Source organism: Anguilla anguilla, chromosome 10 (genome assembly GCF_013347855.1).
Source record: "Anguilla anguilla isolate fAngAng1 chromosome 10, fAngAng1.pri, whole genome shotgun sequence".
Classification (NCBI taxonomy): Eukaryota; Metazoa; Chordata; class Actinopteri; order Anguilliformes; family Anguillidae; genus Anguilla; species Anguilla anguilla.
Window position 1 is genome coordinate 31,457,865 of NC_049210.1, and position 27,837 is coordinate 31,485,701.

At 37.7% G+C, this 27,837-nt stretch overlaps 1 protein-coding gene across 2 annotated transcripts; it reads left to right on the plus strand.

The window, feature by feature from the left end:
- LOC118206538 (selenocysteine insertion sequence-binding protein 2-like) lies at nucleotides 1–27,782 on the plus strand. 2 transcript variants are annotated; one of them, XM_035379339.1, is made up of 14 exons: nucleotides 1–110; nucleotides 3,905–3,965; nucleotides 5,975–6,096; nucleotides 6,502–6,639; nucleotides 8,425–8,535; nucleotides 9,350–9,472; nucleotides 11,669–11,801; nucleotides 12,431–12,597; nucleotides 12,690–12,864; nucleotides 18,320–18,470; nucleotides 20,397–20,617; nucleotides 22,413–22,567; nucleotides 23,834–23,999; nucleotides 26,760–27,782. In XM_035379339.1, exons 1-14 carry the CDS (start codon nucleotides 81–83, stop codon nucleotides 26,885–26,887), a joined length of 1,881 nt encoding a protein of 626 aa, XP_035235230.1. In that variant the 5' UTR covers nucleotides 1–80; the 3' UTR covers nucleotides 26,888–27,782. The 2 variants fall into 2 exon arrangements, with proteins under 2 accessions (XP_035235230.1, XP_035235231.1); XM_035379340.1 differs by having other exon boundaries at nucleotides 3,905–3,953.
- The last annotated feature ends 55 nt before the right edge of the window (nucleotides 27,783–27,837 follow it).

Here is a 27,837-nt window from a genome sequence, read left to right on the forward strand (position 1 = left end):
AATTGTTGCCCGCAACAATTGACAGCTTCAAAGACCAACGCAGCTTACGCTCTGCGAATGTTCGTGAATTACTCGAAACCATGAAACATCACGCACATGCACCGAATAAGGTACTATATTTTAAAATAGACACAGTAGCTAGTTGTGTTCTTGAATAACGTTTGCTTGCTACATGTAGGTAAGATAATAGTTTGGTAAAGTTTTTTGAAAGGTGAAGTAGCCAGGTAGCTAGCTGGTGTTCGTCACGATATCTTCCAAGATGGCAAGTTGGCTATGTCGCTAGCTTTTACTACGTGTGGCGGAAATTATTCAACTGTAGATCGTAGTCAAATTCTAAAATTAGTTAATGTTCACGTTAACTGTGGTGCTTGCAAATAGAGAGGATGTCCTGTTTGGAGTAACTGCTGCTATTCCCCTAACGCTGTCGTAAAAATTCTTCCTACCGTGAAGAGTGCCTTACTTGTTTGTTTACATTCAGCCTGGTCAGATGTGACTGCAAGCGAAATTTATCACTGTTACATGCAATGCCGGAAGTGCTGCCCTAAAATTCCTTCTTACCGCAAAGAGTGTTTGAACCACAAGCGTAGGGAATGTTATCATAATTTTATCGACGGCATAATTATATCGAGAAATACGATATTTAGGGAAAAGGTTATATGCTGTGATTGCATTTAGATAAAACATACCATGTATGAAAAAAATCACTCGTCAGTCACCCACTCAGTCCGTTTGTAATGCCATCGTAGCGCGGAGCGTTTAAAACATGATCGATAATGTACCCCCGTATAAATGGGGGGTGTACACCATTAGCTAAACCATATGGCTACACCATTAGCGTCTGACTTTGACAACTTCGATAGTAAATAGGCCCACTTTTTACTTAATAAAACTCAAAAGTAACTTAAACATCCAGGGAGCAGTAGTTACTACTAGTTCAGTATTTTAGTATCATTTTTTGTACTGGGGTATAGCCTATTTGATGCACTGAAAGTTGCATAGAAGTTCAAGTATAAGCCGACGTATACGTTCCTGAAGTGTATAATAGTTCAAAAGTGAACTAAGCACACTTTCTTATTTTAAAACTTTCTAGGGTCCACCTTGTTAAAGTTCCCTTCAGCCGCGGTTATTCAATTTGTATCATATGATATCATGCAATATATCCCAGCACCACTCATCATAAAATTCAGGGGAAAATCCGTAGTTAGTACATAAGAAACCTGAAGTGAGCCTCAGCCATGTTTTTGGGTTAATGAAACTGCACAACAAAGATTATTATTGAGTGTTATTATTGAGAAATTATTGAAAATGCATGAAAATAGGACAGTGCTTTTCCTGAGGGGAGATACATGCATACACATAAATACATGCAAATACACATGTATTGTAACGCAACGAAACACATAGGTGTCGATTCAGTCATTTTTCCTTTACCATAAATTACAAATAAATGAAAGTGTTTGTCATATAGCAATGGATTACAGTAAGTGTTTTTAATGGGTTATTGTTTACACAATAGACTGACTAATTGTTTTTTTTTTTATTGAACTGAGAAATAAAATTCAGACATTTATACCAAGAAACATATAATCATTCACCTACATGATTTAAAGTAATGTGTTAGCTAACTATTGTTCATTTATGTTGGCTAATGTAATGTCATATTCAGAGCAATCCCCTCTTGTAGCTATCTACAGTGGCATATAAAGTTGTAGTATCAGTAAACTACTGGGCTACTATTGGTGACACCGATAGGCCTAGCTAACTTTGTCTCATCCCGTTGGCATTGCTTAAACACTTTGGATCCATTTTTATGCATGTAAGTGACTGGATATGAGCATCTGCTAAATTGAAATTCTAATATAGCAGCAACGATGGTTAGAGGCAGGTTATTATAGTGCCGTTTTAATGTAGCTAGCAAGTAATGTACTCTTAAAGGAGTAACATGGTTGTTTTAACACTTTCTCGGTTTTATGTGCTATTTGCACAAGAGGCATTAAAGGAACACGATGAGTAAAGTATTAAATATGTCCGTTCTTTATTTTTGGAGAAATAATTGTTTAAAATTTATCATCCTATTTTCAGCCGGTTGAGAATGTTATCAACTTAGTGCGTCACAAGTACAGTAACCACTCCCCTTTCCACGCCCCGTAAAGAAATCTGACTGGACACACCGTCCTGCTACAAGTGTGCTGTGAAGTTTAGGTAGCAAACAACAAGGCTGAATCCTTATGACGGAATTTACATGGAAACAATACGCTCAGATCGCCTAGTTTCACTCACTGTGGCCAAGTGAAATCGATAATGTTTCAGAAAATATATATCTTTAAAAGGTTTAATTCAATCTTCTACTGGGACTTGTGCCATTTATTGAGGGTGTGAAAGAAAATTTTGGTGCCGCTGACTATAATCAAATGTTTTTCCAGATTTACCGTTCGATTGAGCAAGTATCATTCAAAGTACATTTTTATGGGTTAGTGCTGTCTGATTGTGCTAGCTACTTCACATTAACCATGTACGGCGATCAGTAAAGGCTAACAGCACAGCACCACTTCTATCACCACTGTAATGAACTAAAAAAAGGCGACAAACTACCTTTTCTGTGAGAAATGTATTGTTGAGCTCACGCGCATACACTGCTGGCGACATTCTAAATCTACGTTTTGCCATCCCTACACAGTCAGTCAGATTGCTGTGATAGCTCATTCTAAGTGGATAACTCGTGACCCATAGTTTGTGCCGCTGGCATACAGGCAAGACGATGCAAATATTTGACTAACGTTAGGTTCACTTATTAGAGTGCTTTTTGAGCACTATTAGACTATCTCTGGTTGGTTATATTCATTTATAGCTAGCTAGCTAACGTTAGCTAGCTATGTAGTTTGCTTTCATAATGTAATGTTATTGATAACATTAGCTAGCTAGTTTGCTTTCATAAGGACGTTATAGTTGTGGTTTTATCTTAACTTGGCTGGCTAGCTAACTAGCAAAAATTGGATACAAAAATTGGATATAAGTCAACGTCCTTAGCTGTCGATACTTGATATACTAAGTTAGCTAGCTTGTGAAAATTCAATCTCCCAAGATGCGCGCGTATCATGGAGGTAGCTATGGTAACGGGGCACGGTCTGTCAAGCATAGCTAACTGACAGTTCTCATTACCACGCCCAGACAGTTCCGGTGAACTTTTATAGTGAGAAATTTAGGCTTGGAAAAATACTGTGGCAAACAAGCCTGCCACAGGCCACCGAAGTGGCTTTCCTAGGGGCCCTCCAGCACAGAGACACAGGGAGATGATGTTCCAACAGTCCACATTTATTTACGAGGGTTGGCAAGATGGTACAGCCAAATGAGCAGATGTAAAACACTATCATGACAGAGAGGCTCCTCTCTGTGAGTGGGGATGGCAGATTTAACCTATGCGCACTGATTACCTCACTACGCACAGGTGCAGCCACTTCTGTTCCCGGGTCCAATTAGCCTGGCCAATTATCTAATTCATAACCAATTATCTAACTAGCCAGGTCTAATTAGCTTGACCCAGGGCAGGTGTGCCCACCATCCCCACACCACATACCCCCAACGCCAAACTGAGGCAAGGCCGAAGCCTGCCTACCCCCCCCCCCCCCCCCCCCCACACTCCCAACAAAGCAAAAAACAAAAACAAAATAAAAACACTCCACTAAAGAGTCAGGGTGGGTGGCCCCGGAACAGTCCAGTACATGTTGCAACCTCCCCCGGACGACAAGGCAGCCCTTCTTCCTCCTCCCTCCCGGAGCACGGGAAGTCCTGGGCTGCTCTGCTGGCTGGTGGGGGCGTTCTGCATGATGCATTTGGAAGTCAAGTCAAGTCTTTGCACTCTGAAGTGTTATTCTGTAATTAAATTAATGCATTTTATCTTTTTAAGGAATCAAGGTCAAGTATGGAGCCGGTGACCAAAAGACAACAGGAAGCAGGTAAAAAAGAAGGTAAACAAGAGGGGGAGAGGGTACAGTGTGATTCATATTAAAACAGCTGTTGCTTTGTACCAATTTTTAAAATATTATAACAAAAATATGAAGAATTATTGAAGCCTGAATTTCGATATGCATTTGCAAGTGAAGTGTGTAGGTTTGATTTTAATTTTGGGGGGTGGGGGGTGGGCACTGAGCATATTTGACTGTTGTTCCACAGGCTAGCTATACCCCTGCCTCCCCCAGCATGAGCGTGTGCACAGAGACACACAGTGCTATAATGGACATGCAGAGTTGCATCAACGATTGTCTGTGTCCGAGCTGCTTAACATTAGAATTGAACTAGAGCAAATTGAGGCGTTCTGTATGTGCCTATGCTAACCCTGCTTCGAGGAAATCTGTTAAATGTACATTATCAATCATTATTAACTATGAGTTAACCTAAAGTCATATAATGCTAGTTGACCAATGTTGTAGTCCCAAACAAAACTTTTTGTGTGTTCCGACATGTTCATCATTGGTATGTTTTTACAGATGGAGTTCATACTTTATTGGTCTTTGTGATGACTAGTTGCAATAATACTGGTGCTCTTGTGTTATAAAGTGTTCTTGTCTAATGACAGAAACAGTGTTCTTTATTCTTCTGTTGTCTTTTTCTATTGTTCTTTTTTCTTCTTCTGTGGTTGACGCCTTTGTTCTATGACCTGTGTGATAGGACGTGACATTTTTTTTGTTCTGTGCCCCTTCCTAAACCGCATAAAAGCGATTGAACTTGGCTAATGCTAGCGAGTGTCTAACTAATATTATTCTGCCGTTTATACTGACAGTGTTTGTCGTTGGAGTCCAATTTAACCTGGTTACAAAGATTTGCATGTGCCCTGTCAGCCATGTAATTCACAATTTGGATGGATGGATAACGGTAATAGTTTTTTTACAGTATCGGTGGTACTGAGTCAAAATTGGTAAGGACAGCCTCCCATTGTGTCTAAGTCAGCTCGTGCAGCTACAAATATTTTGTTAAAGTGGAAAAATGGCAATATACAATATAGCAAAGGTGTACATTTACCACAGATGTGGTTGTCATGCAAAAACACTGATCATTATTATTTGTTCTTGCTAGCTAACCAGCTATTGTTCCTGTCCATGTCTCACTTCACTAGCTAGCTAGCCAGATAAATGGAGATCACTAGCAGTAGCTAGCTATGTGACTGATTTTGGCACATATTTACCACATAGCTTACGTACCCTGTTGTATTATGACACTGGTACATATAATGATAATATTATGTAATAACCCAGATTGCCAGGAACTCCAAACTCACTGTTTGTCTGCCATTAACCCCATTTTGCCTAGCTCGGCAATATTACGTTCAGGATATTTTACCCAATTAGATTGTTTCCCTTCTTTTCAGGAACATCATGAAGAGTCTTTAGCGTAATTATTACAACTTTTGAAAATAAACCGAAAAACAAAACTGCTTGCTGTTGTTCAAATAAAAAAATTTTTTTTTTTAAAAGTCAAAATTTCATGATGTTTAATGTTTCTTCAATAAAAGCTGCTTGATATATTCATGCCAGTTTTCTGTGTAATCCAGATTAACCAACTTTTAATTAAGGATGCAGATGATAGTTGCAAACTGTATAATGTTATCACATATCTGCATTCACTACTGACAAAAAATACAGCATGCAGTTTTGGAAAACATTACTCTGATATTCGTATTTGTACATTCATGCTTTTTATATGCTGTTGCAATAGGTTTAGTATTTGTGTGCAATGAGAATGTAAAATTTTTTTTAACACCTGCCAGTTTTTAGAATGCATTTGAAAAAAGAGCAAATGGACTTCTTTCACAGCAGTCCTGCAAGTGAAAATGAAATAATCCTTCAACATTTACCAACAGTTTTCAAATACATGCGTGTCATTTATAGGTGAAGCCCAATAACTGTAGTATGCATTATGGGTTACATTTACAGTAATCTGACCTCGGAAAAAAAATCACAACTAAAACTGGTGTCCCCAGGTCAACCTGTGTTCCACAGCCCTGAACTGCCAGCAACTTCCTGGGCCAGTGTTGCCTCTCTGCTACCAAGGGAAACCATTACCTGGAAAATCAATGCTGCCAGCTCCAAGGCCTCCTCCCAGGTATTGTTTTTGAATGGTCTTTATTGTGGTATGTATCATTTTTCATTTAATGTAAATGCGGCAAAACGTGTGATCTTAATGCATCAGGAATAGAGGATATTCAGGAGTAAAATCTTTCTTGGAAAGGGTAGTCTTAATTACCAGTAAGAATTTGAGTCCTTTGTTGTGTGAAATCATTATTTACATGACTATGGTTTTGTTGTTGAAACAGGCTACTCACGTGTGAAACACTAGCAAAGCTTAGTTTGATTAGGCTGTGTACTCTGACTTGTTTCATTAGGGTATCATTTTCCATTTTGCTGATTTTGGTGAACATACCATCTTCTGCAGTGGTTATATGAATGTTGATGTAGGGATAGAGATGAATAGAATACATAAAAAACGAGCAATTTCCATTTACTAAAGGAGGATAAACCACAATCAGCACTGGAACAAGTATCCAAGAAGAAAAGGAAGAAAAAGAAATCTAAAAAAGCAAATGATGACACACAGGTGGAGAACTGTGACACCCCAACGACTGACCAGAAGCCACCACAGTTTCAGGTAATAAATATGAAACTAACAAACTGACTGGGTAAATACATTTATATAAGATTAAAAAAATATCTTTTAATTTCACAGCATGAATAGTTTTTTGTTCCACATGCTTTTGAGCAGTGGGAGTTCTGGCTTTGTCTGTTAAAGTACACATGCAGTCTAAACCCACTCAGCTATGTGGACACAGGTCATGTGCTCTTCTGGATTAATATGTTTCTGTGCTAACAGCAAGTTAATGATCAGCTCAACCGCATGGTCACAAAGTAAACCTGGCCTATGCGTAGGCCTTGTCCCTTATTTTAATAACCTTATTCATCTTTAGTCAATATTTTAAAGGAATCTTCCTGCTTGAAAGAGCATATTCACTTGGTCTGAGATGGTCAGATGTAAACCATTTGCAAGTTATAAAAAGCAAATGAAAGCATGTAAGAAACACGGTAGCATTGTTTTGGAGTAGGCCTCATTCCTATGAGCCTTATGGCCTAAATGGTTTGCAGTAACTTGATTTTTATTTTCATATGATTTGGAAGGAGGACCTGAGTTTTTTCAGTATATATTTGTAGACATACAGAATATATGTTTTGTGTATAGGAGTACATTTACAACTTTGAAATGCAAAAACAAATACCTTTTGTAAATAACTGCCTCAGGTCTACCAACAGCCAAATCTGCTAGCGCAGCCTGATGTCTGGTAGCCTTGTACAATATATGCTGTATGGCTAACCTATGCTTCTTGCTGACAATTTTGAGGTAACATCCCAGAAAACACCCAAAAAATGGTGATTATCCAACCAAAATAGCATCAAGTTGTGTGTGCGCAGGAATCTAGGTCAACTTCTTAAACACTCTGTACCGATGTTATGATGAAATCTGAGGTGTTGTTTTAATGGTGGATTGTAAAACATATTTATTTTGAGTAAGTCAATTGAAATTATATAAAAATGAGTAATGCTTGATAAGAACCACAATAACAACAATTATAAATAATAATAATATTTATATTCCTAGTAGTACAAAAATATGCAATCGACTATCATAATAGCATATGTAATATTGCTAATAATAAATATAATAAGAGTTTAGGTCATGGGTTGGACCATGATAGGAACAGATCTCTCCCAACCCACAAGACCAAAACCGAATCTAGCTGACACTGTTTTTAACTGACAACAGTAATGTTATTTTTTTCAATATAAATTATTTTAACACAATAAAACTGGCTTCAGGATTAACCAACTCATAAACAAAGAACATGCACAGAAAGGAAAGAGACTAAATACTAATCTAACAATTTAAAAAAATAACTCACTAGACAACTCAAGCTAACACCCCACATTAACAGGAGAAAAGTTAACTGAAAGGATGGTTCACTCCTATGCTTTGGCAATGAAGCATGTCAGTGAAGACAAAAAACAGATAACTTGCACTTTGAATTAAAGACCAGAACAATTTCTGCTACATGAACAGTCTGGGGAAGGTCATTGCAAATCTCTGGAATCTTGAAATTAAAATTGTGCTTTGCCAATTTTAGCACAGCAAGAGAACTCATATCCTCGTATTCTGGTATTCTGGTATTTATTTGGAAGCGTTTGTTGGTCAGGAGCTTTGCTCCTACACTTTGAACTAACTGAATAGGGGGCAAAATATGGTTTGACAGTTTCAAATGAACACACACGTAATATTTCAAGTGAATATTTAGTTCAAGGACAGGTGCAGTTTGCCTAAAAGATGAACTTTTTATAGTGCAGTAACCTTTTCACTTGGTCCTTAAAATGTAACTTTCTCTTATAGGATGAAGGGGAATTTCCGGACTTGGCTCTTGCATCTGTCAGCCCTTTCAGAGGGCTAAGCAATACCACAAACCTTTTTTTATACAGCAGCATGGCGAAGAGACACAAAGAGGTACAGTAAAGGTGTTAAAGTGTGCTTTGCGTATAACAGCTGCAAATGTCTACCATAGTACAGCTAGTACAGTTTTTATTAGCTGCGTCCGCAGCTATCTCTGTCTGTCGGTCGGTCGGTCGGTTTGGTTGGTCGGTTGGTCCACAAAAGTGTCCCACCCCGTAGTGGACACAGTTTTTGCCCCAGGAAGCTGAAATTTGGCATGGAGGTTGGTCATGACCGAAGGTAGAGCTGAGTAACTTTCAGCCGATTGACCAAGAGGGGGTGTGGTAATGGGCGTGGCCTATCACAAAAAGGCGCATAACTCCCAATTGGATTCACAGATTTGCACATGATTTTGTGGAAAGGTTGGTCATGAGCCAAAGAAGAGGTCACGTGTTTGTGCGAGGGTGTGTGCGTGGATGCATGCACACATGGATGCATGCGCATACGGTCGCAGGTATTGTGGATTTGCGCTTGTTGGTGAACGCTGATATAGCTTCTGAAACATTTCAAGTTGTAAACCCTCAATGACGTGAAAAGGCTTTCAATGACCAATACCAAATCCTCCAGCACTGAGCAGTATCTAATGTTTTTAAGCTTACAGGGTCATGTCATGTCATTTTACTGATTTTTTTTGTTGTATTTAAACATTTAAAAACATTCAAAAACATTTTTAAAAAGTATGATTCTGATTTGGGCCTTTTAAATTTTAAAGTAGTTCCTGTCCAAAAACTCTAAAAGATGTGCTTTCAAGGAAGATTTGTACTTGGATTAAATAATTTCTCTGTCATCAGGTTTATTAAGGCACACTACTTTCCCTGTCTTGGTACAGAACACTAACGAATCCGCACCACAAAGAGACATAAGTGAATTGCATCTAAACAAACGGAAAGACCAGACAACTGCAAAGAAGCCTCCTCCACCACCTGTAGCCACAGAGACGAAGAAGGGACAGGTAGGCACTCGTAACTATTCATTTATCTAGGATTGGAAGATCAATGCAGCAGCTAGACTGTATGTTAGAAATATTCAGCATGATGCAAGCGTACAATAACTGTTCTTAGCAAATTCAGTGTCCACCTGCATCTTCACAAACTAAATAAAACTATTTCATTTCGTGCTCTTTGGCAGAACACTTTAGTTGCCATGCTTTGAATGGCTCAGGAAGCATTCTTTTCTAGTGTGAATGTGTCTCACATGGCCTGTATGCCTTATTTTTCTGGCTGAACAACATTTTATCACATTTCCTGCATGCTTCTTAAAAATGGACACCATTTTAGGTGATCCACATTTTAGTTAGAATATTTGCACTTACCAATTACTGTTAAATCATAATTGGAATTATGCTCCATTTTCTGGTTTTCCAATGCTTTTTTCAGCTGTTTTGTCCTTGCCCTACTCAGGCTTTAGTTTTTTTTGTGTTTATGTGTCAAAGGTTCTGGTGTAGTGTAATCTTTGTCGTTTTTAAATAGATCTATAATTGGCCAAGTCAGTGGGATCCAAATTTGGTTTCTTGAGTAGTGGCTTTTCTGCCATCTTGACGGATATGGGAACATGGCCTGATAACAATGAAGAATAAATAATGTGAAGAATTGGTCTCCCAAGAAAAGGCAATAGCTCCTTCTGTAGCTTTGTGGGTATGAGGAGGCTCTAATGCAAATTTATGCTTAACAATTTTTTGTTTGCGACAAATACATTAGATTGAATATATTTATTTGGGTCATTGGTGTGGCTCCTTCTACAGTCAGCCACACAAGAATAGGAACCATTGGTTCGATTTACCATCATTGTTTAATTTTCTTTTTTACTGTGAACTGCTCATGGGTTTTTGGTTCCTGTCACGCATTTATACCAGGAAACATTTGCTAGATCAGTCTTCCCATTCTGGCATCTCATGGCACAGGGAGGAAACCTCAGCACTGTAGCATTTGGTGTGGGAAGGCCATGTTCCAACTGAAGCTCTTATTCTGGCCATGTTATTATACAACATGTCTGATTATTTGACTTATTTTTGTAAGAGCCTTTTGTGCTCTGAGGCTGATGTGAAGAAACCACAGCATTATTTATGAGCAAAGGAATTCACAAAAATGTGATTTCTGGACAAGAACTTTCTAGTTTTTTTTTCTTCTTCTGCCAGAAAAAAAATAAAAAAAGCTTACTCAATTTGTACTGATTTTAATGTGACCGTCCAAAGGTTGCACTAATCAAATCTGGACTCGCAGAGAGAGAACTCCTCGGTTTCCTGGTTATGCATTGTTCCGTTCAAGGCAACTGTAGGTGTGGCTTTGTGTGTGGGTTTGATGTGGGTCACGTGATCCCATTTTACCTACACTGCATTCAGCATGAGCTACGACACAGTGCAGCATCCTGACCGCTTGACAAGGCAGCTTTCCCATGGTTTCTTATGAACACCACCTGTCCAGCCTGGATGCGACCTGTGTTACCTGCTTTCAGCTGCTGCAAGTCCTCAGGTTGGGGCTGCTGTGCTGCAAACCTATTGAGATGTTTTTGGTGTTCGTTAGTTCTACGCAATATTGGGTTGGATCATCTCTGAACACACGTACATCACCTTCTCCTACCATACAAGTGCTGGTAGGGAATTTCATAGGAACTACTGGGGAGAACTTCAACACAGGGCTCTCCTCTTTGCCACCTGCACCGCGGAGACAGCACCTACCCGATTTCGGCTTTCCCGCTTCAATGTTCTATTTGCTCTCTCCACCGTACCAGTACTTTGGAGGTGATAAGGACACTGGAATTTTAGCTGGATCCCCAGTTCTTTGCACAGCTCCCTCATAACTGGGGATATTCATATTCTGTAAAGGGAGTTCCCTGATCGGCCTCCACTGCAAAGGACACTATATATTTTTCTCTAGTGCTGTTTATTTTATTTTTATTTACTTTTCGTATTTAAAAAAAAAATCAATTACAGTTATTTTTTGTGATTCAAGTTAAATCCTGATAGAATATTTTAAATATTAGGTTAATTGAATACCTTTTTATTTGTTTGACTCTTGTGTGTGTAAATGAATAAAATTATAGTCAGCCTAGCTCTTCATAGTTCATCAGAGAAATGCTTATGCTATATTGTGGTAATGATGGGTATATAAAAAATATTCAAATGTGAATTGACATGTTTTTGTATTGGCAGAAATCTGAGAAAGGTGGTGGAAAGAAGAGCAAGGCTCCTGTGCAGCTTGACCTGGGGAGCATGCTAGCTGTTCTGGAACAGAAGCAACAGTCACAAAAGTCCAAGCATGACACAAAGCCAGTTATCCTTTCAGGTAAACCAAATTTAAAATGGGATATGCAAATTGTACTTAAGCTTGTAAAACTTTTAAAGCCACTCTAGGCACTGTTATCCAATTAGGAAACCCTCAGAAATTAATTAATTTATTTATTTATTTTATATATTTATAAATTTATAGAATATAATTATATTTATTTATCTAGGAAGTCTCACTCAGATTAAAAAAAAGAAATCTTTCTTCATATGGACGTGCCCAAGATATAGCACTATAACGTATACAGTTAAAAACTCGAAAGCAACACAATAATCAGCGATTCCCATTGATTGAGAATTTATTTGTGATGGTCAAAATTTTGCTGCGCAGACAGAGTCCACATTGTCTACATTTTCTATGAATGTCATTTTCTACAATTTAAATAGTATTTGAATATCAAACCATCTTTTGACAGTCCGAATTGATAGAAGTGTCTGTCAAAACAATCCTAACGATTGCCATCCCAAGTCCCAACACTGGTTCATCCTGTCAGAAAAAAATAAATAGGGGACTGTGTCAAGTTTTATGCCAAGGGAAGTGTCTGTGTGGGAAATTATAAATAATAACTTCTTGAAACATCGCTCATCTGATTTGTCATGTTTTAAATTGCTTCAATCTTCATAATGCAGTTGGAGGGACATTACCAGTGGTACAGAAGGACCCCTCTGCTCAGAAGAAGCACCCTAGGGAGCAGCAAAAGATTGCCCACAACCCTCTGGACTCCACCAGTCCCCTTGTGAAGAAAGGCAAGCAGCGTGAAGTTCCTAAAGCAAAAAAACCCACACCTCTGAAAAAGGTGAGTATAACAGAGACAATGGGACTTGAACAGTCAGTTTTAGCAGTTCCTGAACCATTTCTCATTGAACTTTATTTCCATTCATGCCGCAGATTATTTTAAAAGAGAGAGAGGAGAGGAAGCAGAACCGCTTGCTGGAAGAGCAAGGATTTGTCCCTCAAGCTGAGGAATCCAGGCCCTCCAGTAATCCAACAGAAGACCAACAGGAAACCACTGTATCAGAGGAGGATCTGCAGGGTCAAACAGGGGCAGACAGACAGATGCTGGGTAATTTTCCCGGGTATAAACAAGCAGCTGAACTGCAAAAATTGCTATTTGGCCTCTTCATATGGCCAATGTAAATTAAAAACCTGTTGCTTTAAATTTACCTGTAGGTGATATTTGTTGTACTTTTTGTGCAGATTGCTAGTACTATATATGTACCTTTGGCTCTATTCATACTGGGAAGATTTACACACCTGCTTGAGTGTTTTTGGCCTAGTTGAAGCTGTGCAGTAAGCTGAAGCAAGTATTCAAAATCAAAACTAATTTACTCAGGTTAAGCACACACACGTATGGACAATATGTAAGCCCTGGCATTGCGTTCCTAGTATGTGAGACTCCTTGAACCCCCAGTCAGACTTTAATTATGAAAACTATTAAATTAAAGTGATCCTAAAATCAGAGGTTTCTGCATATTTGTTATTTGTGGGATAGCATTACAGTAAGTCATCACTTAAAAGCTGAATTGATCTGACCACATATTTTTTACTAGACCAAATTTATGAAAATGCATTCTTCTGGCTCTCTTTGTGGAAGACCTGTTTTTTGGGGCCCTCTGATCATTTCAATTATGAAAATTCAAGCCAACTTGTGTTTATTTCCTTCCACTTCTATTTTTAATGTGCAAATGAATTAAATATGCTTTAATTTATTCGTTTTATTATTTATTATTAAATAGTTTTCATCTAGACCCAACAGCAGCCACTATTTAGCTGCTTTTGACTGTTATTGGAGGTAGTTATTTTTTACTGATAGCTGACAAATGTTAGCTAGGATACTGGCTAAAATAGTACCTTTTTAAATTGAAATTATGGCAAAATTATATTGAAATTGACACGTCACCCATTGCAAGCTAATGCTATTCTAGATACAAAGGTAATACATTAAACATGTACCTCTTGTTAGTCCTAGTAGTCCTAGTTGTTGTTAGTCCTAGTGTGACTTTTATCAGATGACAGGTATGTGACTTTGATTTAATGTTGAAAAATAGTTTAGTGTTGAAAAATTGTTCACTCTAGGATAATTTTTTTTTTTGTGTACGGAAATATTTCAGTTTTCCAACTATAGCTATTATCATTGCTTGAATGAGAGACACGTGTTTTTAATGATATGTAAAAAGTAATCTTGTAGTTATGGGCAACTATTAAAATAAAATTTGAAATTTTATAAACATACATATGGCGTGCATAACAGGATGATCAGCACCCATTCAGTTTGTTGGCGTAAATCTTTTCTCAACAAAAGCGGTTGTCATGATCTTTCATCGTTGGCTGCTTATTTTTTTTTTTTTAATTCTTCTGTATAACGATGAGTCATCCCTTATTGAATACAGATGTAAAAATAAAAAAATCTTAGCTTGTTAACACAATTTCTGTTGTTCATCTCAGATCAACAGATAGGCCTAATTTGGATGGTAGACAATGCATTAATTGGCTTTAGTCTGCAGTGCAGAACAAAGCACTTAAAATGACAATACAACAAACATTTGCTGATCATATTAGGCTCAGCCTTAAGCCTATTCAAGTTCATAAATTTTTGCTGCTATTTTAATCAAGTAGAAATCGCTGCCTCCTGGTTACATGACTGTTGCTCGGTGAAATGGGGTGATAATAATGATAAATTGCTTTCAGACAAAATAAGTGAAATGCATTTTTAGAACCGTTATTTAGGTATTAAGCTATATTTATTTGTTTATCTTTTTGTCTATTTGCAGGCAAAATGTTTGGAAGTAATTTAAAAATTTAAAAATTTTAAATTGATCATTGTTCCTTGGCCAAAGAACATCAATTGCCAGCAAACACAAACTATATATTTTAGAATTATACATTTTGCATTTTCCTTATTTATTTTTAGTTTACTGAAAATTGAAACTGCTGCTTTTTAAAATTATTACTTGCACGAGGGAATCATATTAAAAAGCCCATTGTAAAAGCACTTCTATTCTTCAATTCTATTCATACAATCAAAAGTCGTAAGTGAAAGGAGTTATAAAACTATGAAACAGTCTGCACCAAAACTGTTTATTCACATGGCAAGTACCAGTATTTTCTCAGATTGTATGAAGATGGCTGTGTTCTGGATATATTTGTACTTATAGTAGTTAGTATAAATAAAGTATATTATATAAATAGTAATACAGTATTCATTTTTACATTTCTATATTCTTATCTTTGCTGTGACATTTTTGTTACAAGACTGCTTATTTAAACCAAAACTGAAATTTTGCGGGTACCTGTGAGTCGATGCCTTTTGTTTTTATTATGCAACTGTGTGTTAAGACAAGGTTCATGATAGACTACTTGGTGATTTGCGGAAAAACATAGTATCTCCAAAAATATGACTTTAGAATGTGAACAAAGTAGTACATTTGTGACAAAGGTGGTCAGAATCCCAGTGATTCCCATTCAAATCCCAGAATACTAAATTGATTCCTGTGCGTAACTGTGTTGTTCTTGCGGACAGAAATCAAGTCAGCTTTCTCGCATAGTGATCCATGTTTGATATAACTAAGGTGGCCCTGAAGAGCAAGACAAATAAACAAATCATAGAACACAAAAACAATTCATAAAACAAATGAACAACTCATAAATAACCTGGGGCCTTGTTTATAAAATTTTTGTAAGCACGGATATGATCCTAAATTCAATAGACTTTATCTTACGTGGAAATCTACGCATAAATTGAGATTTATAAACACTTAAAACTGACGTGAAAACATTCTTATGTGTAGCCTACGCAATGCAAGTGTACAGTCGGCTCAACATGCTTTTTTTAAGATGTGAGAATATGGAGATGTATAGACTATTAGACTTGACCATGCACGTGTCAGATTTGTTTTTGTGAGACGCAATGTTGTTGGTCATTAAATAGGCTATTGCAGCTATATGCGTAAGTTTGGGGGAGTCACCCCCAGTACTTTTGTATATATTGGTCCCTAAACTTGCTAGTATGCTTGTCAGACTTGACATTTGACTATGCAAGACAAGGTGGTCCAGCAGTGTATCTCCCTTGTGAAGTGAAAAATTTACTATGTTGAACTCTATTGATGAGAGAAGCCCTGAAAGGCTATGTGAAAAAAACAAAAACATTTTTGCTGTAAAAGTCAGCTGAAAAATGAATTATTCCAAACGTACACTGCCCCTCCAGCCAATCAAAACATTTACTCGTATTTTTTTGTATTGTGATGCCTGGAAGGGAATTGGGGAGCTGCCCTCCAGGGGGCAGCACCGGCCTTACAGACAAGTATGGCCGCAGCTGTGACTCATTGTAATCCCATCAGCTGTGGCCCATTACCTAATTATGGGCTCTATTCGAGGCCTAGCGTCCAGGCCTAGGCAGATGAGCGTTTGGAGGGTGTTTGGGAGCTGGGCTATGCACAGTGTGGTGGGTTGGTGCAAGTTTTTTTTTCCTTTTATCTTTGAAGCATTTCCTCTTTTCTATTAGATTTATATTGCTTTTTATATTGCTTTGGTGTTATGCCATTATTTTTTTGCAGACAAATTTTGTTTTTGTAGCAGCACTAACATTATTGGCTATATCATATAAATATTTGCTGCTGCCAGGGGCATGCACAGACAGAGACAGGAACAAAAAATGCAAAAATGGGTCCCACAGTCCTGCCTCAAAATATATTGTTGCCCACTGTTTTTTTTTTTTTTTTTTTTTTTTTCAAAACTTCAATTACTATCACCACAGTTGCATGCTATTCAATTGTTTCCCACTGCTACGCATAAGATCTCGGTGCTTCGTGAAAATTCTCAGTGATTTCTACCTCTTTTTTCTGTTTTCCGTGATTTGCCTTGACTACTCTGTGACTTTTGTTGCATGTCCTTCTCCAGAAAGTCCAAGAAAGTACTTTTCAGTTTTTAATAGCACTTTATTATAAATTATCCATCAGGATCAAAATTATTTTTAGTCATATTTTTCGAAATTGTGTGCCTTAATTTTATTTAAACAAAAGCTTTAAAAGAGCATACTGTATGCGGATCCTGTCATGAATGTTAACGTTTTTTTCCAACTTGACTGCATTCATGTTTATGTTCTAATAAACGTATGTACCTATATTAGCTATGTCTCTCGTTTCATGAGTTTTCCGTCTTATGGACATAATGCGCAGTGACACAGCCCAAAAGTTGGTCAAATGTAATTCAGCATTTAAAATTGTAATATATATTCAAATACATTCAAATATAAATATTCAAAACTGTGTTTTTAGATGGAATATTTGAACGTCTTTTTTGGCCAATGTTGACAGCCCTAGCACATTTAATATCTCCGCCTGTTTGTGTGCAAGGTTAAAGTGCAGGAACAAGGACTATGTGACATATAAACAACAGGGTTCCACCAAGGCTCTTTAAAATCATTTTGTTCTGTTATTGAGTAATGAGTAAAATAAACTGAAAATATGGAAACCTAGGGCCTCATTTATAAAACTGTAGATTTCATACTAAAATGTTGTGCACACACAAAATAGAAAAAGTGTACAGTCAAAAATATCCTGATTTATAAAACCGTGCATATGCCGCATGCAAATTTCTCTTTATTAATCACAATCAACTTGATATTTTGCATAAGTGCATGAGCTTAATATTCTGCCCCATTAACTTGCACAATTAACGGTAAATGGTTAATGGAATGCATATTGTGAATATGATATGCATATAAATCAGCTTGTGATTCCAATGTCAGACCGCAAAGCAAAAAATAGAAAGAGTGTAAGATGCGATGCTTGTTCTGGAGAAAGAAGTCAGATGCTTGGTGGAAATACTTGAGGCATTCGGAAGTGGTAGTATGTCACAGCTGCCAAACTTAAGCAGCCAAGCAGAAATTTAAAAGAAGTGGTCGGACATTAAAGTGGATGCAAAGAAGCACATTGTATGCACAACAAAGCATAAGTTTCTGCGGTAAATTTCGGTTAGGCTACCATAGCCAGGAATGGATAGTAATTGTTGCGATTCATTGAGTCATCGCACTTCTCAGCTTCTGATGAGACATTATTCAAAATATGATATGATACGTAATACTTTGTCTGATTATACAGAAATTTATCTTGCATCTTAAAGCAGCAGTTTCACATAGATACAAAGATGAAAGACAGATACATCCACACAAAACATACAGGTATCACGTCCACATAAATACCTCACCGATAAAATCCTCACCATCAAATTGAAATTGTATTGTTGGTCCTTGCATTCAGCATTTAAATGGATTCTGGGATAACAGAGTGCTTGAATCTTATGCATCGGTACTGTGGGACGATGGCATAAGTTGTGAACACATGGGAGGTATCCCCAGAGATATTAATCGTTTTTTGGACAGTGTGGATACTTAAATATGGATTTCAGACTCATAATCACCTGTAACTGCTTCATTGGAATAGCCCATTTAGTGAATGTCTAGTAGAATTGGGTAAGGGTTTCATTTGTTAGCAGAAATAATGAGTTGTGTTGCTTCACAGATTCCCCAGACACCGAGCTGTATGAAGGTGCTTCTCCTGAAGAACACGATCCTGAACAGGAGAGGGACGCAGAGGAAATTGCAGAAGACAACACCCACCAAGAAGCCTGTTTACCCTGTCGCCCTAAAATCCACAGCAGGAAATTCAGAGAGTAAGATTTAACTGTCATCCAGTGCAGAAACACACACACACACATACACAATGTACATTCTTTATTTAACAGTCTTGTTGACACATTGAGGGTGGGACCCTTTTCAATGCTGCCAAGGTACTACTGTATAAAACCACAGGCTGCTGCTCGCTGGTGATCCCTAAGTCCTCTAGTAGTTACTTTCTTCTTTAGGACTCTTATACTATTGACTTGAGAATGCACAAACAATTCTGCAATATAATTTTTTTTCTTTTATCCTTACAATAGCTTTCTTGGTTGTCATATCCAGTTCCCTGTCCCTCGTGTGCAGTTTTCTCCTTTTGCATCTTGCACCTTATAAAGTAAACTCCAGAAATGCTTTCAAAGGATGTAACATATGCCCTGACACTCAGCTTTCCATTTATAAATAATTGGAGTACTTTGGTAAACCTGTGAAAGTTGAAACAGCTGATGGTCATTTTGTCCCAATACTTATGCTGACTTGGAATAGGGGGACTTGGCATTGTTGTAATGTCTGTTTTAAAAAAGCACTTGAAATACTGTACATGCAGACATTGTGAGTTTTGCCTCACAAGTCATTGCTTAATTGGGAAATACAAATTTGATCAATGATAAACCAACCAGGTGTCCCAGTACATTTAACTGTCTGTGTGTGTTTATGTAATTATTTAATTATCTAGTTTATGTAACAATTTATGTAATAATTTAATTAAATAACCAGGTAACATTACATAAATAGTTGTCCAACACTTGTGAGGCTCCTGGGCTGCATACAGCAATATCTTTTTTCCATTTAGTAATTTAGTTAGACAAATGTTACTTGTTTTCTTTTTTCATTTTGTAAAAACATTACAATTTTCTGGGAAATTATGTTCCCGGAAATTTGGGTTCTTAGAAGTGGTATACAGTGCACTCCGTAAGTATTTGGACAGTGACATACATTTTTGTTGTTTTGGCTCTACTCCAGGACATTGAATTTGAAATGGAGTATAAGCATAAAGTGCAGATGGTCATCGTCAATTTGAGGGTATTTACATCCCTGTCTGGTGAACAGTGCAGGAAGTACAGCCCTTTTTATAGTTCCCCCACATTTTAGGGGACCAAAAGTAATTGGGCAAATGAACATAATCTTAAATTAAGTCATCATATTTAGTAATTGGGTGCAAACCTTTACATCTGATGACTGCCTGAAGTATGTGACCCCTAGACATCAAGCACTGCCTGTCCTCCCTGGCGATGCTCTGCTAAGCCTCTACTACAGCCATCTTCAGTTCCTGTTTGTTTTGGTAGCTTTTTTGCCTTCATTCTTGCCTTCAGAAAGTGAAATACATGTTAATTCGGATTCTGGTCAGGTGATTGACTTAGCCAGTCAGAACATTACATTTTGTGTCCATAAATACTCATTGGTTGCTTTAACTTTGTCCAAAACATTATGGAGGGCACATATTCTGCCTTTGTGTGTTGTTGTTGACAGACGCCCAAAATGCAGACTGTTCTTGACCTGCACAGTTTTGTGCATTTTCCATACTTTACCCACTATGAAAATGTAAGAAAATGCAATGAAAGAAATGTGTGTTCCTGACTGTAAAGAGATTATGAAGGCCAGACAGGATATTCAGTTTCAAAGGGTACATTTGTCGGTGCTTGCCGTATTGATGCTCTCAGTTAGCGTGGAAGCTAAACTGAAACAAAAGTGGTGTGGTACTGCCACAAATGACTGAAAAATTATTTTTGTAAAGGCATTCTGCCAGACGGTTGCAGGGGGCCTTTTGTTGCACACATACTAAAATACACAGAAATCAGAATCACAGGCACATTTATCTCTCATATACCAAGATACTTATAATCATGCTGCTTGTCATTGCTTGCTGTGAACTCCATTGGCCTGTGACGGTTGTGTCTGTCTTGTGTTGTTCACCCCATCAGCTACTGCAGCCAAATGCTGAGCAAAGACGTGGACGAATGTGTGACCGTCCTGCTGAAGGAGTTGGTCCGGTTCCAGGACCGCCTGTATCAGAAAGATCCTATGAAGGCCCGAATGAAGAGGCGGTTGGTCATGGGCCTGCGGGAGGTTCTGAAACACCTCAAACTAGGGAAGGTCAAATGTGTCATCATTTCCCCAAACTGTGAGCGGATACAGTCCAAAGGTAATGTTCCATCACTTTTAAAGGTAGATTGGCTTAATAATATAAAGGGGAACAAAATAATTATTCTTAAACCATACAAACGTAATAATGACAATGGTAGTTGAAGAGACCAATAATACATGTTGTAGTATAGACCAAAAGCCAAATGGGAATATTGATTGGAAAGTGCTCATAGTGGGAGCACGTCTCAAATGGAGAGGGAGAGAATTACAGAAGTGTGGAGAACTTGTTGAAGGCTTCGTCTCTCATGGTTGACCTTCTTTATTCAATACCCTATTTTTTCATACCCCAGGATGTATACAATAAAGTAAAAGTCAAATTTGCGTTTTCCAAAAGGTGGGCCCATATCTTCCAAAAACCTCTCCAAATGGCACCAAACCTCTCCAAATTGTAATATTATGTATATCTTTTTCCCAGCCATATTCCACTTCCAGATGCTAATTCTATAGAGGGTGGTACCCTCTGGAACCTCACAAAACAAATATTCTTTATTTATCCATTCTCATTTTGGAGTAATCCCTGTATTTCAGTCAAATGCTGTTCTTTTGGAGAGCTTCTATGTACAAAATTGGTTCATACTGGTTAGTCAATACACAAACTAAATTCACTTAGAAACAATCAAACTGTTTGGTTTTACCTTGCTGTGTGCTCAGACTGCTGCTGAAGTAAATCAGGGGTGTCAGCAGTAACCCTCCTGATCACAACAGAGTGAGAGCTCACAAGGAGGAAAATAACAAAAATGTATAATCAAACAATGAATGATTTACAATAATATAGTGCCCTTTATCACTACTGCAGTGTCTTTTATCCCAAGCATTTGCCGATAAGCAAACAAAGCTCCAGTAAAGCGTGTGCTAAGCTTCCACTCATGTGAAAACACTAAGTGAAAGTAAGTCAGTATGCATTAGAATAGCTAAGCTGTAGTTTCAGCTAGAAGGAAGCTGTCAGCTACGTTCAAAAGCTGTGTAAATGTTTGATTACCAGACTTGAGTCAAATACATATTTAAAGTATTTTAATAACTTTTAAATACTTTTTAAAAATTACTTGAAATACAGCATTTACAAATACTAGAATTTAAATTACAAAATGTATTTGAAAATACATTTAAGAAGCATTTCCATGTATTCCCAATTACTTTCACGTATGTCTTAAAAAACATGAGGTGACTGCTGCCACCTGATCAATGAAGATAAGTGAGCCAGCTCCAATAGAATGCTATCTCAGTTTTGTTGCACTTGATGCACTTGAGACTGACTGCAAAATGCCCCAAAAACAAACAGGAAATTAATCTGGCTGCAGTACAGGCCTGGCAGAACATCACCAGGGAAAATACACGGCATCTGGTGATGTCTATGGGTCACAGACTCCAGGCAGTCATCGAATGCGAAGGATTTGCAACCAATTACTAAATAGGATGACTTAATTTCAGATTATGTTCACTTGTCCCATTACTATTGCTCCCCTAACTGGACTGTGTATAAAAAGAGGGTATTTACATCCATAACGGGTGATCTGTGTAGGACGATCACCCGTTATGGATGTAAATACCCTCAAATTAAAGCCGACAGTCTGCAATTTAATCTCATATTTATTTTTTCATGTCCAACCCAATGTAATGAAGTACAAAACAACCAAAACTGTGTCACTCTCCCAGTACTTTTGTATTTAACTGTACATGTTTATATATAATTGTTGTTATTTCGGTGGTGACTTCATGTTGCATATGTAAATAGGTTTGTATGTAGCTATGCATGTATTTGGTGTTGATTATTGGGCTATGTTTATTTTTAACAGGTGGTCTGGACGAAGCGCTCCATACCATCATTGACACCTGTCGTGAGCAGAATGTACCCTTTGTCTTTGCGCTCTCCCGGAAGGCCCTGGGACGCTGTGTCAACAAGGCTGTGCCTGTTAGCCTTGTTGGCATCTTCAACTACGACGGAGCACAGGTGGGGTTGCTTGCTGCGAAGGCTTGTAAGAATTGATCAAAAAAATTGTTGGAAGGCAATCTGAGTTTTAAAGAAAACATTGCTTTTCCTACATTGTGAAAATTTTATACATCAAGCGATGTGAGCAGCACATGAATTTGTACATAAAGCCAAGCTTTAACAAAGTGTATAGAACACAAATGCTATGTTGGTATTGTTTTGGGTGTTCTTTCCTTGATTGAATCCCGCAGAAAGACTTAATTGCCTAAAGACAAGAGAGTATTTGTATGGCAAGGCTGCCGCTTACCACTCTTAAAACTACTCTTAAAAATGGCAACAGGGACCACCCACAAACTTTGCTATATTAAAAAGTCATGTTAAGTAAATGAAAAAATGCAAACATAAAAATAAATATAGCTGCAAGCAGCAATGAAGGAGCCAAGCGCTACAGCGCCTACATGTGACCAATTTTGTTAGTTGCCCAATTCGGACCCATCATCGTTATGTTCTGTCCAGATTCAGTTTTAATTGCTGTTTGAACCTGTTTTTTTGGTATTTAGGTATTTTTTTGGTTGACCCCAAGGGCATATGATTTTCCAGTTAAGATCCTTTACAGCAATGGTCCACAAACAGTTTGGTTGATATATCTGCTTTCATTGCAGAGTAATCGGCATAAAAGATTTTTTTCTGGTATAGCCACCCCCAAGTAGTCCAATTTTATGCAATGTCTTTGCTTTCAAATTATTTGCACCATATTATTTGGGCTAGAAACTACCATTTAATAACTTTTGGTCAAAGTACTCTCAAGATGATTCATGCCAAATATGGTGGTGATCAGTCACAACGCCTTAGGGCTAGTTCACCAAAGTAGGTTTTTCCAAATAAAGAATTGCAGCAAATTCAATATGGCTAGACACGAGTCATTGCACAGGACTGCATTTAAGCCCTGCAGTGGGAGTATTCCCCACCACACACAAAGGCTTTTATTCCAGCATTTGATTTAGTTGAACATTAGAAGTTTTGGTGTTCACAAATTTTCTCCTCATGCAACAATTTTTGCTAAGTCCTGTTGGGAAAATTAGATTAATTCAGATGGTAATTTAATAGCGAGAAGGCACTTTGGTGGAAAAGAAACCTGCTGGTTTGTGGCTCTGGAGAAATCGGACATGACACCCCAGAACTGTATCAACTATGATTAAAATAGCTCTTTATTTAATTAATTCTTTGTGAATGACATGCTATTATAATGCCTCATTCATACATGTCTTTCTTCTGTAATGTTTACAGGACCATTATCATAATATGATTGAGCTTTCATCCCAAGCCAGGAAGGCTTACGAAGTGATGATTGCGAACTTGGAGAACTCAGCACAAGAAGAGCAGAAAATTCCTGTTGATGAACCTAGCCTTAACTCACCTGTTAGTCCTACAGAAAATGAAGAACCAGAATACAGTAAGTACAGTTAACGAGGGCCTGATATATCATGAATGTATGTCATATGGCTGTCACATGAACCAGATTTTCATAATCAGTGTTCAGAGCTAAAAGAAAATCTAAATATGAACCTTTCAGGAATGGAATTATGTAGTGACAAATAGGAAATTAACCAATAATCAAAAACATGTCAGTTACCACTTATTTGAACACATGTTCAGTGTTTTTCTTATATGTTGGCTTTCTGATAGAAACCGCATTTAACACACACAATAACAGCCTGTCTGTAGCTGACAACTGTGAGCAAAAATGCAACCCAACTTGCATTGTCAAAAATGAAACCATCACTAAGTTAATGCCATAAGGAATGTGGCCAATGTGTGTAGATTACTGTGAAACTTAAGGCTGTTGACCAAGAAAATGACATGGGGTAAAATAAAAATACAGAGCAAACCAGGGACAGTCCTTACCTTGTTATAAAAAGACATGGTATCAGTGATGGGACATTGAAAGGGGTCTGAAAGTAGCTTAATTGTGCAAGTAGCTTCTGACCACCACAGGTGCTAGAACTCTGTTGCTTTTGTCAGGATTGTAATTTTTCCCCATCATATTTGATGTGTAATAAATTTTAGCTGGTACTCCAAAGGCATACCAAACTTGATAGGCTTGTTTGCATGAGAAACTGACTTAAAAAATAGCAGCTGGTTTGGGAATTTATGATCTAAGCCACACGGCACCCACCATTTTCACCGTATTTTCTGCCATTTTCCAAAAAAAACTTAAAGGTCTGGGAAACTGGAGTCACATTGTGGTTATAGTCCCAAGAAGTGGCAATTGATTTTATTCTTTATGCTTCTTTCATGTTTTAACCCAATTATAACCATTACCTGGCAATAAACACTATTAGATTACCATGATCTGTTCAGCAGATAAGAACAGGGTGTGTGTACTCATTAATATTCTTGTACATAAACAATTCCTCGTCGCTAGCTTAGAGCAGGTTGCTGCCCATTATAAAAAGTGTATTGTTCAGTGAAAACACTGGTACAATACAGCCTTACGTGTAACTTAGGAATGTTGAAGACAAGTCGCACAGCAGCATTCTAAATCATTTGTAGTGGCTGTATGACACACGCTGGCAGGCTTGCAAGGAGGTAGTTGCAGTAATCAAGACAGGAGGTCACCATAGCCTGGACAAGTAGCTGGGTGGAATGCGTGGTCAGGTATGGTTGAATCCTCCTGATGTTGTATAGGAGGAATCTGCAGGACCATGATGTTGCCTTGATGTGGTCCTTGAGGTCCAGCTGGTCATCCAGGACCACCCCCAGGCTCTTTACAGAGTGAGAGGTAGTCACTGTGGTGCCATCAACAGTGATTGAGAGCTTGCATAGTAGGGAGGTCTTGCAGGGGATGAACAGCTACTCTGTCTTGTTGACGTTGAGCTTCAGATGATGTCTGGCCATCCAAGTTGAGATGTCAGCCAGGTAGGAAGATATTTGTTGACCTGTAAGGCAGAGAGGGAAAGTGAAGAATAGTTGTGTATCATCTGCATAAGAGTGATAGGACAAGCTATGTGAATTAATGACTGTATCAAGAGATTTAGTGTATATAGAGAACAGCAGAGGCCCCGGTACAGATCCCTGCGGGACACTTGTACCAAGAGGGTGAGGTGCAGAGACAGACCCATCGAGGTGACCTGGTAAGTCCTATCGGCAAGATAGGAAGCGAACTAAGACAGGGCAGTCCCAGCAATGCCCATCTCAGCCAAAGTGGAGATGAGTAGTTTGTGGTTGACCGTGTCGAATGCTGCAGACAGGTCTAGGAGGATTAGGACAAAGAAGAGAGATGAGGCTCTTGCAGTGACGAGTGCGTCTGTCACAGCCAGGAGGGCAGTCTCTGTTGAGTGCCCAGATCGAAAGCCAGACTGGTGAGGGTCAAGCAGGTTGTTCTGATGGAGAATAGAAGATTGTTGTTTAAGCACGTTCAAAAGTTTTAGACAGAAAAGGCAGAAGTGACACTGGACGTTAGGTGTATCATTGGTGTGTAATTGCAACTTAATCTGGAAAAGGTTGAATAAATTATAGTCCAATTCTTCAGAATGATTTCCGTCAAATTTTTGGCTAATATTACTACCTGACCTTCCCTTATAAAGTTGCTTATAAAGATCATTCTGTACTTGTGAAGTGCCAATGCATGTAATGAATAAAGAAAATCTGGAGATGTTGATCCTTATTAATGCAGCCTGTATGTTAGGTGCTGTAAATGTATGTTAGGTGAGAAGTAACCATAAAAACGAAGGTTGATCATTCATTTCCCTACCTAGAGGAATATGTTTTGACCCAACAAAGAAAGCTCTCTGCACTTTTTTCAGATAGTATTTTTTTTAAATGAAAAGGGTCTGCAAAGCCTAATTTCAAAATGAACTGAAGTCAATGGATGAGGAAGATCTAGAATTTCTTTTAAATATCTTAGAAATACAAAAAACTGTTTTAATTTGTGCAAACAAGTCAATTTGTAGGCTAATGGCAGCAACCCTAAAATGGCTTTTAATGTCCATTTTGAACACTAAATAAGTATGCAAATACTGACACATATTTTTTGGGTTAGTCAGATACTGTACAAATAGTAGCTACTCAGTACAGCCCATCAATGCTTCGATCAGTTTTGCATTTGGGTCTAAATAAAGTAATTAACTCTTGACATGTTGGCATGTTGTTGATCTGTTGTGGATTTTTCTAATGAAAATAAATACAAGTATGCAATTATTTTTGTTTGCAGTTAAGATCTGGAAGAAGATGCTTGAGAAGGACTGTAATCATCAGCTGTTAAACTTTGAGAAGCAGCTGGCCACTGTCTGTGTGGCCATTGACTCTGGACTGCAAATGGATGAAGAGGAGGGAAGTTGATGAAGAATACTAAAATGTATAATTTATGCAGTAAATCCGTCTTGAATTAAATAATTGCAATACTTGTGATTTCACACGATAACATTACTAATATAGAATTTATTTTCCTGTCCTTTTCATTTTTGTGTTTTCTGGCACTGTCAAATAGTCAACCAAAGATGGTGTTGTCACATTATTATTCTTTTTTGTTCCACTTCTCTAATTCAGGGTAATGAATGTAACTTTATGTAAAATGTAACTTTAAAAGTTTTCTTTTTTCTTTCAAATCCAAACCAATCATCTGCATGGCAGAATCTGGGCCATATTTACATTTAAAATTACAATGGCAAATGACAGCTGTACCAGTTTTATGAATCAAGTGCATGTTTTCTGTGGAAAAATGCACCCATTCCTAATTATTGCATATCAGTTTGCATTTAACCCTTTGAAGAGGTTTCTTGGATTGTTTTTTCAAAAGTCTGTGAGTTAAAGTACCATGATGTTGGCATGTATGGTTACTTCTCTTTGCCAAAGCTCACCTACAGTTTCAAGGATTGGATTTTTTTCCCCAGTTGGGGTCTGTGACATTTATTTTAAAGATATACTGTAGAAGGGCTGTAAAATCATGAAAAAGCTAGTTAATTGCAGGGTTTGATGTGAATATTTAAATTTTTTATTTGCTGAAATTAAGCTATACAGTTGACATTGACATACTATGGCACAATTTCATTTGAAATTGGAATTCTTGCTGAGAAATTAGCAAGCCAGATGAATTCTCATTTGCTTTGGAAACTACAAAAATCATGCATTGTGAATAGCGCAAAGTGACCAGGGTAGCAATAAAACTGAGTTAATTAAAATAGATTTTTGTTTTTATTACAATCTTCAGAAAATAAAGCATATGTCTGTGAAGACCCATGTTTGTGATATAATTTTCTTGACAAAGTGAACAGCTGTCTCTCTTATCCCAT

Bases quoted from the DNA above. Each gene is read 5' to 3' on its own strand.
- LOC118206538 (XM_035379339.1), top strand. From the start codon at position 81: ATGAAACATCACGCACATGCACCGAATAAG. The intron at 8,536-9,349 runs GTACAGTAAAGG...GTCTTGGTACAG, and splicing joins TGGCGAAGAGACACAAAGAG to AACACTAACGAATCCGCACC. The intron at 12,865-18,319 runs GTAATTTTCCCG...GTTGCTTCACAG, and splicing joins GGCAGACAGACAGATGCTGG to ATTCCCCAGACACCGAGCTG.